Consider the following 16,378-nt stretch of genomic DNA (forward strand, 5'->3'; position numbering starts at 1 on the left):
GATGTAACAAATAAAGTAAGTTCCTCAATAGTCTCGTCTTGCATATGTCAGATAATACATATTACGGACTTTCAAATAGAACAGATACAATTAGCACAATCGTTTTTTCAGGTCTCTCAGGCATTTATTTTTACTTTCGGAATTTTATTAATTCCTTCAAGAGATCTCACACAAGAAAATGATATTTCTGTATTGTCTTAAAACTACTCGTTAAAATATATTTATAATCTTATTTTAGAAGAACTATAGATAGTAAAATTTGTATGGTGTGTAATTGATAAAATCAAGAGCAAATACATTTACAGATTGTTCTAAAATGTAAAATGGAACACTCTTCTTCTTTATTGGACCTTTATATTTTTTTCAAAAAAGATTCTCTGCTTTTAGAACAGTCGAGTGTCGAATAAATTTATCAAAAGTTTTTAAAAATTACTTATTCTATTTTCATTAATAATATTTCAGGCACGTCATGATTTTGTACTAATACTGTATTTTGTTCAATGTCTTGTGTGAAATCTAGAAGGAAAGCATAACATTAGTAACATACACTTACAAACATTGATGCGTTTGTTTGGTTACAGAAAATATTCAGATTCAAACTAAACGATCTAGTATAATCTGAAACTTTAAAAAGTACAGTAGTGTGAAATAATTATTTTGGCTCAAGATTTGTTATAGTTTTAATATTTTATAAATTTATATCCTACATTGGATGGTTTTTAAAATAACAAAAAAGGAGTATATATTTATATATTTAAAATCAAGCTACTTTGCAATTTGTTTAAGTTTGCATGTTTTTTTATAATTTCCAAAAAATTTTGAAACTCGTTTTTCCTTTGTCATAGGAATAGCAATATGTTAGGGAAAGTAAAATAATAATATCATGTAGTAGTGCATTAGGTATTACATGAGATTTTAACAATCTAAAATTACAATTTGCCTAAACTATTCAAATACATACGTACATTTTATTCTATCAGACATGAGGTTTCGATTTTATGAAACTAAAGAATCTTTTCTCTAACTACTGGAATTGCAGAACAGTAATTTATTACATGGTTAAAGACAATTTATCTGCAAGCAGCTGATGGTCATTGCTCGACATCAAATGATTACATCTAGTTCTTCAGTAGCGGATTTTTTTTATTAGTGAGAGTATGAACATAGACTAGCGTATAAAAATAATTAATGGACGCTTTCTCACCTAATAATGATACGGTAACAGGAGCCACCATTGAAAGTCAGAGATATAATTTTTTAACAAGGTTGAGGAGATCTAAACCTGACAGACTACTGCAACTTTAATAAAGTTCAACTCTTTGAAAACTTTGTAAAACAAGATAGTTCCTCTAGCAGATAATCTCTACACATTACTCAAAAATAAACATATGCCACTTCTTCACCATGTTTTCTCTGTTTTGCACTGAAACTGTGATATCCACTTGTTGTGGGTCATCTTTGTCTTTTTCTCGAATTTTAAATATAGTTGGATCAACAGTGGCGAAAATAGTCTTGAGCATGTGATATTCATTCACCTGTTATTTAGTTCAGTCAACAGCAGAAGATCATTAGTGGTATTATAACGTATTTAACCCTTTCCGGGCCAGGCGGCAATATATTGCCACCATAGATCGTGTCTGAAAAGTGCCAGGCGGCAATATATTGCCGCCTTGATATTCGTCGTTTTCTTAAATAAATACGACGTCAAATGATTAAAGTTTTATGTTTTTTTATTCCCTGGCATATTTGTAGATAGTTAATATGAATATAATTTTTATTTTGGAGGTCTATGCATTTTTATTTCGTAATTGTCACGTGACATTATCAGGTGACTCGATCTATTGTTGTTAATTCTTTATGCTTTAGTGTAATCGTACCATTGTATGCTGGATTCTTCTTCATTATTTTATTTTGTGGTTGTAAATATTAGTAGTGTTACCTGCTTAGCTATTGTGTGTAGTAGTTACAATGACTGACAATTTGCGATCTCACGGGAGTGAAATTGTAAGTAGCATATTTGTAAATAGAAAAAGTGTAAATAAATTTCAAATAAAATTGTGTAAATATTTCTTGGTAAATTGTGTTTTTAACTGTATTGAAACTGCTTATGGATCCTACAATCAACTGTTTACCGGTACATCCATAATGTGAATAGTTATTTTAAGTTTCTTGCAGTGTAAGAGTCAGTTGCTTTATCACTTGTTGCGAAGTACAATTATGCGTATTTATACAAAATGTGTCATAAAAAATTTATTTATGAGAGAAATAACACAAAATTTTGTATGGTTGTTCCTTTATAAATGTACAATATAATAACATAGCTTCCTACAGTAAAATTATTTTTCCTTTTTTAGTTATTTACAAAAAAAAATAAAAAATAAATTTTTTTTATGTAATGCATTAAAACATTATTTTTTTTTTATTTTAAATTACTTAAAACTACATCTATATATTTTGTTGTTGATAGTATATATCTATAGTATATATCTATACGAGTAATTTGGTGCAACTTTTAGGTCATTCTCTAATTTTTATGAAAAGTTATAAATTTTAATCTAAGAGACTGCAAAATCGCCAATTTTAGCCTGGCACTTTTGACTAGTCACAAGGGGATATGATATGTGAAAAAATTTTGCAACATCTCATATTTGGTCCTGGCCCTGAAAGGGTTAACCCTTTATAGGGCACAATTCTGGGACCCTTTAAAAGTTCAATTTTTGTTGCTAGGCATTTAGTAATGTTCCTACTAATTACAAAAAAATATTTTTTCCCCATATATTATACTACTTTTATATACATTCATTAAATTTGTATAAATGGCAATAGCCGAATTTAATTTATTTCAATAAACATTGAATCGCAAATAAGTACTTGCTCTGCCGGGACTCGAACCCGGATCTCTCACTTGCCGGGTGAATGTGCTACCTTTTACACCACAAAGCCCTCACTTTTTACGATTCAATTATTTTGTATTTGGCCGTTTCTTTCACATATGTGTTTAAAATAACCAAACTAACATATGATCGGAAGACCAAATACGTGTCAAATGACTTTTATTTACATTCATTAAATTTGTATAAATGGCAATAGCCGAATTTAATTTATTTCAATAAACATTGAATCGCAAAAAGTACTTTGCTCTGCCGGGACTCGAACCCGGATCTCTCACTTGCCGGGTGAATGTGCTACCATTACACCACAAAGCCCTCACTTTTTACGATTCAATTATTTTGTATTTGGCCGTTTCTTTCACATATGTGTTTAAATAACCAAACTAACATATGATCGGAAGACCAAATACGTGTCAAATGACTTTTATTTACATTCAGTAAATTTGTATAAATGGCAATAGCCGAATTTAATTTATTTCAATAAACATTGAATCGCAAAAAGTACTTGCTCTGCCGGGACTCGAACCCGGATCTCTCACTTGCCGGGTGAATGTGCTACCATTACACCACAAAGCCCTCACTTTTTGTCCAAACACATATGTGGAAAGAAACGGCCAAATACAAAAATAATTGAATCGTAAAAAGTGAGGGCTTTGTGGTGTAATGGTAGCACATTCACCCGGCAAGTGAGAGATCCGGGTTCGAGTCCCGGCAGAGCAAGTACTTTTTGCGATTCAATGTTTATTGAAATAAATTAAATTCGGCTATTGCCATTTATACAAATTTAATGAATGTAAATAAAAGTCATTTGACACGTATTTGGTCTTCCGATCATATGTTAGTTTGGTTATTTAAACACATATGTGAAAGAAACGGCCAAATACAAAATAATTGAATCGTAAAAAGTGAGGGCTTTGTGGTGTAATGGTAGCACATTCACCCGGCAAGTGAGAGATCCGGGTTCGAGTCCCGGCAGAGCAAGTACTTTTTGCGATTCAATGTTTATTGAAATAAATTAAATTCGGCTATTGCCATTTATACAAATTTAATGAATGTAAATAAAAGTCATTTGACACGTATTTGGTCTTCCGATCATATGTTTAGTTTGGTTATTTAACCTCTTCATGCATGACGATGTCATTTGACACCACTAAATAAATAAATATATATAAAATGTAAGATGTACTCCAAACTGTCTCTATCTCATGTAGTTCACTCAAGGGTTCATAGGTACTATCAAAAGCCACCCTACAGCACATTTGAAGCAATAGTTCATTTTTCCATCCATTTTTATTCAGTCCAGCATTGTTGTTATTAGTGAGAGGTTATTTTGGCAGTTTCATAATTTTTTCCTGATTAATGAGGAATTGTTATCAGTTAAGAAAAATTATGTTCTGTTTTTAGGTATTATATACTAACATATTTACTAAATATATTTTTGAAATTGCTAATATAATAAAAATTAGCCACAAATTATTGATGAGTGGCAAATGACGCCACCATGCAATAAGTGAAACTATCCAGATTCCCATTACTGATTGGTATAGTTTCACTTATTTTATTTTTTTCTTCTTCGTAGGTGTTAAGAAAACATGGATACTTCTGTCTTGGATGATAGTGATATTGCCGAATACTTGGAATTACATAGTGAGAATATTATTCCATCTAGGTCAGAGGATGAGGAGTGTAGTTTCTCAGGTGATGAACTATTATTTTTGAAGTTGATGTTGCCCAACAGAATATTTCAGAAGGTATTGAAATACCAGAAGATCTTCCTGAAATGTGCACAGATATTCAAAATTTTTCAGTCAATACAGGAAAACCGAAGAAGTTATAACGATCACTCGGCCTCATGCTATATCTGAGTACACCATCATGGGAGGAGTTGACATGCAGACAGAATAATAGCACATTACCCTCATGGCATCAAGTCTAAGAAGTGATACCTTAGAGTATTTTTTAACCTCTTAAATGTGTCCCTAGTGAATTTGTGCTACATGAAATCCGGTTGATGGAAAAATGGACTTGTTGTCTTTCAAATCATCTGTAGCCAACACCCTCATTGCGAAAAGGGTTATGTGACATGAAGAAGAGAGGAAGGCCCTCATCAATGCATCCTAACAAACCACTCCAACTCTTAAAAAAAAGTAAACCATAAACATTAATTCCGGAACTGAGATACGACAAAGTTGACCACTGGCCATCGAATAGTCGAAAACGCCAGGAAGCAGCGATGCCGTTTTGAAACACTGCAAGAAAAAAAAACCAGATTCCAGTGTAAAACATTTGTGGTTTACATGTATGTCCACACTTTATGAAAGCTTTCCATAGTAAATAGGATGTTCTTATATGGATATTTCAATAAATAAATTGATTTTAGTTTTGAAATTTAACATTTTTTTTTTTAATAAACATTTTTTCATTTTACAAAATGTGACAATATTTAATGTTAAGAGATTAAATACATTTTTTATACATTTATAACTTAAACATAGTACTTTATTTAATGCACATGTACCAGAAAAAATAAAACAAATGATAAAAAAGGTAACATTCATTTTTTGTTTTACTTAATGCATGGTGGTGTCATATGACGTCAGGTCCGCCATTTTTTAACTAAGACACAAAAAAAAATTTGAAAAATTTATTTTTTTTACTAAACAAGCATATTTAAGAAGAAAAACAAGTAAACAAATTTTTTATTTTTATTATTTAATAATTCATGCATGAAAGAGGGTTAAACACATATGTGAAAGAAACGGCCAAATACAAAATAATTGAATCGTAAAAAGTGAGGGCTTTGTGGTGTAATGGTAGCACATTCACCCGGCAAGTGAGAGATCCGGGTTCGAGTCCGGCAGAGCAAGTACTTTTTTGCGATTCAATGTTTATTGAAATAAACTACTACTATATATATATTATATATATATATATATATAATATATATATATATATATATATAAGGTGCTACCGAAGCCCGCGCTGATGGCCGGAGGCACTCGCATTTTGGGTGGCGGAATGTGATCAAGAATAAAAACAAGTTTTGAGTGTTTTTTTCAATAAAGAGTTTATTTTTAGTTTGGGAATGCTTGTTTTTTTTTAATTTTTGTGTTTGGAGAAATGTAGAGGTAAAACACGGAAGTACAACAAAGCGACGCACCAGCTGAACGGGCGGCGAGACTCTGCAATCACGTTATCTATTAGACCGCTCGACTTTGACCTCTGTCTGAGGATGGGGAGGGGTTTGCGATAAGACAATTCCTGTTTTATATTGACGAAATATTGTTCTACGCTAATCTAGTAATCAGTAGAAGCAAAATGTCAAATAACGATTCATGTCTGGGTGTGGTCGGTATAATCCCAAAGTACCTCAAAAAGAATTACTGTGTTTATTTTGATAACTTTTTTCCACCGTGCCTTTAGTTGAAAAACTACTTGAAAATAGTGTTTTTGCATGTGGCACATTCAGGTCAGATCGAAAACATTATCCCACAAATCTCAGTAGTGACAAAGACGTGGAGCAAGGTCAGTATGATGCAGTACAATTTGGAGACCTGTCAGTTTGCAAGTGGAAAGATCACGGCAAGAAATCTGTTTCTGTTTTGAGTAACTACCATAATCCATCAAAAGTAGTCTAAGTTCTACGTACGTGGTGACAGCACAGGAACCAGAAAACTAGTTGATTGTCAATAAGCCCCTTAGCCATTTCATGTACAGGTCTGAACTAGCCAATGACTCATAGGAGATTTTTCTTCCAAACAAAGACCTGGGCCTCCAATTGAAACTTCGTGGGGCAGGAAAAGGAATAGAAATTATGGCTACATGTAACAAAGTTAGGCTGACTGGAGTAGGTGAGCACATGCCTGTTGTAGCAACGTACAGAAGGTGTGCCTACTGCTCCACTAAAGAAAAACAGAAGAGAAATAATCTCCAGTGTAAAAAATATGACTTGGGGCTTTGCAAAGGTTGCTTTAGTTCAACATAAGTTTTATGGTAACTTTGTATCATTGTATTATGTGCCAAATAAATTAATTGCTTTTAATTAAGGTGTAAAGCTAATTTATTCTCCACTGGTATATAGGTGGTAAATTATTATACCAATGCCCACTTAAGAATTTGTATTTTCAGCCGTTGTCTGCAATGAGCCGTGGTATAATAATTTACCACCGCTTTATATATATAGTCGACGAAAGAAAAACATCCCTCGAGATAGTACCTATCAGTAAAATATCAAATTCTAGAGGGTCTGATCAGAAATATAAATTGAATTGTAATGGAAAGGCAATTATGTACCGTGCAAATCATGTGATGCCGCGCCCTGCCCTAATCGGGATTATCGAGAAAGATAAGATAACAGCGACAACAATACCGATCACAATACCTGGAAATGCTTGTAATTATGTAATTAAACAGTTGTTTTTTTCGTTCTATTATGTTTGTTTCTATAAATTTATATTTTTGTGTTCTTCATACTGGTGTGGTCGGTATAATCCCAAAGTACCCTTTTTGATAAAAAGGGAACACATACCCACTACTACCTTTTCTCCCAAAAGAAGTTCAGGGTTACCACCTTTTGCCCCAGTATACACTTCAATAGAAAATACAAATCCAGTCTGAGAACAAGCTATAGCCCAAACCTTGAACCCTCGTTTTACAGGCCTTTTTTGGCATTTATTGCTTCATTGTGTTTCTTTCTTTGAAGCCAATCATGCTTTCATCGACTGATAAGTTACGTGAAGGCTGGAACATTGTTTGGCATTTTGTTATTGACATAATCAAGTAATGGTCGAATTCCATCCTCTGATTCTGCTGCTTGGTCGTCGGTAAAGGCAAACAGGTCCTCTATTTCATTATCCCCCAGTGAAGTATGCTTTGCTTCTCTTGACATCCTAAAATGACACAAATAAATGAATAATATTTACGTCTATTGAATTACGTCTAAATCAGTAGGTTAGGATGAGCAAATAGTATCTGGAAAATATTTTGATAAGGAAAAGTATAAATTTACTTTGTGTAAAAAAGATTTGTTAGGTTTAGTAAGAATAACTTGCCATTCATTACAGTCAACCTAGGCTACAGAAGCATTACTTGTTTGTTGCTAGAAAATGCAGTAACCTCGATGTAATGAGCTGAATATTATGTATGTCATAATATTTGGTACATATAGCTTTATATATCAATAATCTGCATTTAATTCTGAATAGGAATATCATAGTCTTAATTTGCTAGGTGCAAAACTAATAGATTTGTGGATATAAATACATTGTTGTGTTTTTCCATTTTACAAGATTTTCAAGGTTATGTTTTGACAATAATACTGATTATGGAATTACTTTCCTACTAATTTCAGTGTCCATCATACTGTAATATTATCTGAAATATACTGAATTCAATGGTGATGAAGAATAAAAATATTTCTTACCTGTAGTATAAGTTGAAATCATTCAATCTTTATGATGTTTCCAAACATGTCCAAACTGTTTGTCTAAATGAGCAGTGGTAACACCCAGGCCTCATTTGGAGAGAACTGAGAACAGTAGATCAAACAGACGCCACCAGATTTTTTTTTCTTCTGGTTTGCTCAAAAGAGCAGGCTTCGTAAAAAACATGCAGCCTCGTAGTTCCATAATATATGTTAATTATTCAATGTTAATGGAGTGGGATTTACATTAATGTTGTGTATTTGTTAGTTTTAAAAGAGGAATGTGATAATTAAAGGAGTGAATTTAAAGGACAGGGCTCTTTTGGAATCTTCATGGCCAGGGGTCCATCAGGCCAGCTTCCTAACCCGAAAAGATTTGGACCTCGGTTTTTTTTTAATTTTGTTAAGACTCCCAGGTAGGGTAACAATTATGTGACAGAATGGAAGAGATGATTGTTTTTATGTTTAAATGTCTTTTTTAATTTTAACAAAAAATGTTCCTAGTTCCTTATATATATTCAAATCATTGGTTTTAAGAACATCCTTTATGTCATAGTTTACATGTTTGAACTTACCTGATATTAGTTTAAAACATTCTTTTCTAGCATATTCATAATGTGGACATTGTAGTACTACATGGTTTATTGTTTCTTCTACACCTAAAGAACAGTTTAAGCATAATGGAGTAAAGTATTTTTTTATTGCAAACAACTTACTGTTAACTCTGGCATGGCCCAGTCTCAAACGAGATATTGTGACGATTTCCTTTCTTAATAGTTTACTATTTTTAAACCAAGGGACATAACTTACCTTTTTTACAATATTTTTATACCAGTGAGCGTTTGGAGTTAATTCAAAGATTACCTGATAGTGTTCCATCCCCTTTCTTTTTCTTGCTACTTTAAAGTCCTCCAAAGGGACATTAATTTCTGGAATTTTTACACCTGTCGTTATTGCATCCCTGGCTAAAGAGAGAGAGAGAGAGAGAGAGAGAGAGGAGAGAGAGAGAGAGAGAGAGAGAGAGAGAGAGAGAGAGAGAGAGAGAGAGAGAGACAGAGCAAGCTTTAATCGAAATCATTAAGATCTGACAGGCGTCATTTTTTACAAGTATTGGGTTACAATCACATGCTATTTTTGATATTTAAAAGTCGTGTTTGAGAGTTCTATATTCCAAAGTCTCTCCAGGTCAGGAATTCACCGACTGTGTAGAAGGGCCGCAACGATAGCCACTGCTTCAGGTGAGGTTTCAGCCTATGAGAGGGCAACATTTTGAGCTCGACTGGAAGGATGTTGAAGTATCTCGCACCGGCGTAGGATGGTTTCTTCTCGAAAAGTGTTCTTCTATGGGATGGAAGGTTGAAGTTATTGGCGAATCTGGTGTTGTGGTCGTGTATCTGGGCGTTTCGAGTGATCCCCCTTGAGCAAGAAGAGATGATCACCTCGAGAATGTAAGTAGCCACCACTGTCATTATTCCCCATTCAACAAAAGCCCCTCTACAACTATCTCTCGCCCCCAGATCTGCCATTATTCTCACAGTTCTTTTCTGGAGCACCAAAACTCGATCTAGACTAGTACGAGATGAGCCACCCCACAATACTATGGCATATCTCATCTTGCTGTCAAAAAGCGCATAGTAAGCGGTTAATGCTGTTTCTTTAGTTCCAATAGCCATTGATCTTCTTATGGCGAAGAGAGCAGAACTTAATTTTAAGCAGAGTTCTTCAATGTGGGTGGACCAAGATAGATTGTCATCTATTGAAACTCCAAGATGTTTAATGGAATTTTCAGTTTGCAGATCTGGCAATCCCGAAATTTCATTTTTGTGGGCAGTAGCGTAGCCAGAAATTTTGTTCGGGGGGGGTCCGAAACCGGGGGATCCGGGGACGTTTTGTGTGTTATTTGCCAATGAATTCACTGGTAAAAGGTAAATACCAAAAACATGGAGCTTTAGTAACTACGCCTTATAGAAAGTGGAAATATGTTATAGGCAAATTAAACTCTCACAGCAAACTCTAGTACCACAAATTTTCTTGTATAGCTACAGAAACTTTACGAAGTTCGATTCTGGCGGGTAGAAGGCACCAAAGTGTAAGAAAAGAAAAAGAAACACAATAGAGCTTCACTCAAGCGTATAATAGACTCAAACTATATTCTGTGGAGAAAATGAAATACCCCTTCGGGGACATTGGGCCACTGACGGCCGAAAACCCTTTAGAAAAGAAGGGCGATTTTCGAGCGTTGCTCGGGTTACAGATCAAAACTAACGCAACGGTCGGAAAATGCACCGGAAAAAACTCTACTGATTAGAAGTTCGGCCAATTTGGATTTCACTGATTGAGTATTTATGAATAAGTTATAATGACGATTTTTTGTATCATTACACTGTAGACGAGTATATAATTTCGGAAAAAATCAACTTTCGGTCGGAAATGAAATACATCTGAAAAAACTCTAATGATTAGAACTTCAACTACTTCGGACTTTGGTTATTGAGGTAAAACGTGGTATTTTTTTATTGTGTTAGGACGACGATTTTTTTGTTATCATTAAACTGTAATCGACTACCTATATAATTATCGAGAAAAAAAACACTTCCGGTCGGTAAATACCGAAGAAAAGCTCTCTACTGATTTCGTTTTGACGATTTTGGATTTCACTGGTTGAGTGGTTGAGGTAAAGTAGTACTTATAATTAATTATGTTAGGACATTGAATTTAGAGATTAATTCAACGCCGACTAATAAATATATAATTATCGAGAAAAAAAAACAAAAATAATCACTTCCGATCGGAATATACTAAGGAAAATAAAAAAAATACCTCAGTCAGTGAAATCCAAAGTAGTCGGAACTTCTTATCAGTAGAGTTTTCCGGTGTATTATCTGACCGGAAGCGATTTTTCAATTTTTCTTTCATAATTATAAAGATATTAGTCGGCGTTCAATTGATACCTAAAATCAATGTTCTAACATAATTCTAAGTACCACTTTTATCTCAACGACTCAAACCAGTGAAATCCAAAATCGTCAAAAATCTGAATCAGTAGAGCTTTTCCTCGGTATATTCCGACCGGAGGTAATAATAATAATACTTTTTTATTGTGTCAACAATAATAAAAATTGCGTACAATCGTCAAATTAAATTATTTAGAAATATGTATATCTATTTTAAATTGCCTCCCATTCATACCCGTGCATACACAGTCCACACTCATTCCTAAGACTGATACATACTTACAGCCATACGTTTTAAAATCTTCTAAATTTTACCACCAGAAATAGAGGATGACCGAATTACTTTAAATTTCATCCCAGCGGCTCATCATAAACTCTTCCACTGAATAAAACACCCTCGACGCCAAAAAGTGTCTCAATCGAGCTTTAAATTTTGTTGGTTCATTCAAATTTTTGATTTCCTCAGGGAGCTTGTTGATCAGCTTAACACCAACCTCGGATGGCAAACGTTTGAATGCGGCTGTACTGTGCGGATGTAACCGAAGGTTGTCCCTGCCTCTTGTCCCATATTGATAGACGTCCCTGCCCCGCACGAACTCGCACTTAAATCGGCAGTACAGGGCGACATCGAGGATGTAGAGACAGGGCAAAGTTAGAAATCCAAGCTCCCTAAAGGCATCTCTGCATGAATTTCGGGATTTCAATTTTGAAATGATGCGGACAGCTTTCTTTTGACTTCTAAATACTCGCTCAAATTTGTATTTAGAAACAGCTGCCCCATAGCCTCAACTCGTACATTAGATGGGGGTGTACAAAGCCGAAGTAGGCCATTTTTAGTACATCCCGGGAACAAAATTTGGAAAGGTTCCGTTAGAGCATAAAATGCCTGAAGAAACCTTTGAGCAGGTACTTTCAATGTGATTGTCTCAATTCAGACTTCGATTAAGGTTACATTCCGAGGAACTTGGTGGGAATCAGTTTCCTCTATGAAGACATCGTCCGCCGTCACAGCAGCGCGATCCTCAATCTCTCTTTGCCGCAAACAGAAATTTAGTGCATTTGATTTGAAGTTGTTGGTCCTCAGATTTAATTTAGAAAAAAACTGAATACATGAATTCAGTTCTAAAAAGGAAATGATTTCTAATTCATGTTTTGTTGGAGCTTTAATGCAGAGCGTTTGTATCGTCAACATACTGGACCATTTTCCCTCTCAGGAGCGATGAGTTCCGCCTGCTGATGTACACAAGGAACAAGACTGGTCCAAGTATAGATCCCTGTGGGAATCCATAGGAAAAAAGTCGCTAATTTAAAGTGATTTAATTGTTTTTTTCTCGATAATTATATATGTATTAGTCGGCGTTGAATTAATACCTAAAATCACCGTCCTAACATAATCCTAAGTACCACTTTTACCTCAACCACTCAACCAATGAAATCCAAAATTGTCAAAACTTGAATCTGTAGAGAGCTTTTCTTCGGTATTTACCGACCGGAAGTGATTTTTTTCTCGATAATTATATAGGTACGGTGTACAGTTTAATGATAACAAAAATCGTCGCCCTAACTTCAATCGAAAACCCCACGTTTACCTCAATCATTGAAGTTCAAATTAGTTGAAGTTCTAATCAGTAGAGTTTTCAAGTGTATTTTCCGTCCGAAAGTGATTTTTTTTCAATAATTACGTTTACAGTTTAATGACACCTAAAATCAACGTCCGTAACTTAATTCTAAAGCAGTCACTTTACGTCCCCACGACGAATTTGAACGAAGTGGTCGCTAATTTAAACTGTTCGTCGTGTAACGGTTCAGGTGACTTTGCGGACGGTCACGTGACCGCGCTGTATAGAAATACCGTGATTACACTACACTATCCGAAAGGCCGAGCCCAAAAGTATCGTTTGATACTTTATGATGAAAGGACAACTATATTTTTAACAACGGTCACTTCAATCAGTGAAATCAATCAATTTAATGTTTGTAGACAAGAGTAATGATAACTGTCCTTCTTTCTCCTGCTCCATGCTTTATTTTTTAATATGTCAAAATTTCGGGGGGGGTCCGGACCCCTGGACCCCCCCCTTCGCTACGCCACTGTTTGTGGGCTCCAAACATCAACTGCTTTGTTTTTTTTCTATTGAATACTAAGTCGTTATTTGAGCAGTAGTCGATTACAAGGTTTATTGCTACATACGATTCGATTTCCAAGTTTTCAATGGACTTGTTGGACGAGAGTATCACAGAGTCGTCGGCGTACATGTGGCATCGCCCGTAGGGACTGACATGGGCCGGGAAGTCATTAGTAAAGAGGGTAAAAATCACCGGTCCCATGACTGACCCTTGTGGCACACCTCTAGAGACAGGTAGAGAGGTGGATCTTACTTTGAAGATTTCATTGTTGCTGAGGTAACCCAGCTCCACAATCTGAGTCCTATCACCCAAATAACTTGTGAACCACTGCAAGGCTTTTCCGCAAATGCCCAGCGAGCCAAGTTTGTTAAGGATGAAGTCGTGGCTTAAGCAGTCGAATGCTTTACTCATGTCAATGAAGATTCCGGTGGCATTGTGACCATTTTCAAGGTTATTTATAATATCTTCGATTAGGTCTACAAGAGCTGTGATGGTCGACTTGCCTTTTTTGAACCCGTGCTGATACTCTGTTAGTAGCTTATTAGCATTCAAGAATTGGAGCAGCCTCTTAAGGACGACTCTCTCGATAATTTTCGAGAAGGTTGGTACCAGTGATATTGGCCTGTAGTTGTCCATGATGTCTTTTTTGCCACGTTTGTGAAGAGGAAACACCTTCGAAGTTTTCATCCTTGACGGGAAACTTCCTAGTTGGACGGATAGATTTGTTATGTGTAGAAGCGGTAGTAAGAGCTCCTCCTTGCAATGCTTAGCTATTCTCGAAGATATCTCGTCAAGCCCTGCAGAATCCTTTATCTTCAGATTGTCTATTATTTTAGATATTTCGGCCATGGACGCAGCTGAAAACTCCGATAACGTTGGTTGTAAGTTGTTATTTGGATTGGTTGAAGAGGATGGAGTAATCTGATTTTGCTCTAGAGTCTTTGCTGCAACTGTGGTAAAGTACTCGTTAAAGCTCTGGGCAATTAACACGGGATCTACGACGGTTCTATCATCAACTATCAGAGATTTTATTTCTGGGTTGAATGTGAGTTTGGATTTACGTTCTTGGTTGATGACGTTCCATATGGCTTTGCTTTTATTATTGGCGGATGCAATGTAATCAGCATTTCCCTTGCGCCTAAGTGACCGGAGCTTCATGTCATAAGCTTTCTTCAGGCCATTAGCTCTTGCTTTGTCTTCCGAGCTACCATTTGTTAGGAACAAGTTGTTGGCTTGTATAAATTTCTCCTTTAACTCGTTTGTTTCTTCATCGTACGGTATCATTCTTTTTTTTCTTCTTTTTCTTGATTTTTTTTCAGGACATGCATGGTCAAGAGCGATAGTGACAGAGTTTAGCAAATTGCCGTAGGCCTGATCAATGTCGACGGTTTCCAACACGTTATCCCAGGATTCCAGAGGTAAGTGCAATTTCAAGTCATTGAGGCTGTTAGGGTTGAGATGGCGTCGAGTTGAGACAGTTGGTTTTTCCAGAGTATTCGGAAGATTCAAACGGCATAGCTGTCCAGTGTGATCGGAGATGCCCGTGTGAAAGACATGCACTGAAATCTGACTTTCGTCTAAGGTGGTGCACACTGCGTCGATAGAGGTGGCAGAATGCGGTGTAATTCTGGTGGGGGGCAAGGGAACTCTTCTGATATTGTGCGAGGTGATTAGTTCATTAAGAAGACTTTTGCCGATTGATGGAACTAGGTTGTCAATGTTCAGATCACCGATAATGATGGTAGAAGTCTTGGCTTTGGGGATACACTCTAGAAATTCAGCAATTCGTTCCATAGCTAATTTCATATTATCCAAACAGTTTGAGGGAGGACGATATATTCCAAGTACGTACACATGTTTACTGTTACTGAGACTTATCTTTACAGCCGCCATCCCACATACAAGGGAGATGCTATGAGTTTCAATTTCTAAGTTCACTGTATTGTTTGTGATTTTGTTGTTTTTAAAGATAGCTACTCCACCCTTAATATGTTGTTCTCTACTATATGCAGATATCAAAGTGTAGTTAACGAGTCTCGTGTTTTGTATAGTGTCAGGTGTGTTACCATGTTCTGTAAAGATCGCCAAGTCCGGTTCGAGTAAGTCAAGAAGGTGATTTATCCTATCCAATTTGTTATTCATCCTGTCTGTATTCTGATGGAAAATGGTTATTGTGTTTTTTTGGCCGTACTCTAACTCTTCCAGTTGTGCTCTGCTGGTGGACTGCATTCTAAAAAACGATACTTAGATGATTCAGGTTTTGAGCAGCCAGGGTTTGAGGTTACAGTGACATTATTAGCCATGCCAGGCAAAGTGAGATCAACGCTTCCCTGTGCTGAAGAGTGGTCAATCTCATGGATGCCAGCTGATTGATCTCTTCTCATCGTTGTGGAGAGGTCAGAGTAGAATTGAATGTGCTTGTTATAAAATTCCTCCACAGTCTCGTTCGGGTGACGTATTCTTGAATTGGCTGGCGGGTTTCTAGCTTGGTTGGTTGTATCTGTAGAAATGGTCATTACCGGGCCCGTGATACCGCTTCCATTGAGATATAGCTTCTGAGGATTGATTTCTTGAGGAGAAGGTTTATTGAAAGTTTTTAATTGAGATTCCAGAGCCACCAATCTACACTTGATTGAGGTTAATTCGACTTCGAGATTTATCGCTGTAATTGGACGTGCGTCGATGAATTTACCACTTACTAGGAGGTTCCTACTGTCTTCGGTGGTATCACCGTTCAGTGAGCGTGAAAGTTTAGACTCAAGACTAACAATTTTTTGTTCATATGATTCAATGATGCGGAGTTGTTCGTTGTCGTGTTCGTTAAAAATATCTTGCTGTTTGAGTCTTAATGATTTCTCTTTCTCCAGTTGCTTAAAAGAGGCGTCGAGTTTAGAAAACATCTCTTCTTGATTGTTGACTAGTGTTGACTTGATTGTTGGCTAAATTATCTACTCTTTCATTAAAGTCCAGTGAGACATGTCCTG

The 16,378-nt window shown here is 35.8% G+C and overlaps 1 protein-coding gene across 1 annotated transcript; it reads right to left on the reverse strand.

The window, feature by feature from the left end:
* Positions 1-9,476: 9,476 nt before the first annotated feature.
* Positions 9,477-15,188, reverse strand: LOC124366754. Its single transcript, XM_046823355.1, has 2 exons — positions 13,459-15,188; positions 9,477-9,930 (listed from the first exon to the last, which is right to left on the reverse strand). Exons 1-2 carry the CDS (start codon positions 15,186-15,188, stop codon positions 9,477-9,479), a joined length of 2,184 nt encoding a protein of 727 aa, XP_046679311.1.
* Between the last annotated feature and the right edge of the window lie 1,190 nt (positions 15,189-16,378).

Source organism: Homalodisca vitripennis, chromosome 7 (assembly GCF_021130785.1).
Source record: "Homalodisca vitripennis isolate AUS2020 chromosome 7, UT_GWSS_2.1, whole genome shotgun sequence".
Lineage (NCBI taxonomy): Eukaryota > Metazoa > Arthropoda > Insecta > Hemiptera > Cicadellidae > Homalodisca > Homalodisca vitripennis.

Bases quoted from the DNA above. Each gene is read 5' to 3' on its own strand.
- LOC124366754 (XM_046823355.1), bottom strand. From the start codon at position 15,188: ATGGAACGAATTGCTGAATTTCTAGAGTGTATCCCCAAAGCCAAGACT. The intron at 9,931-13,458 runs GTATGTAGCAAT...GCTTTTTGACAG, and splicing joins GAAAACTTGGAAATCGAATC to CAAGATGAGATATGCCATAG.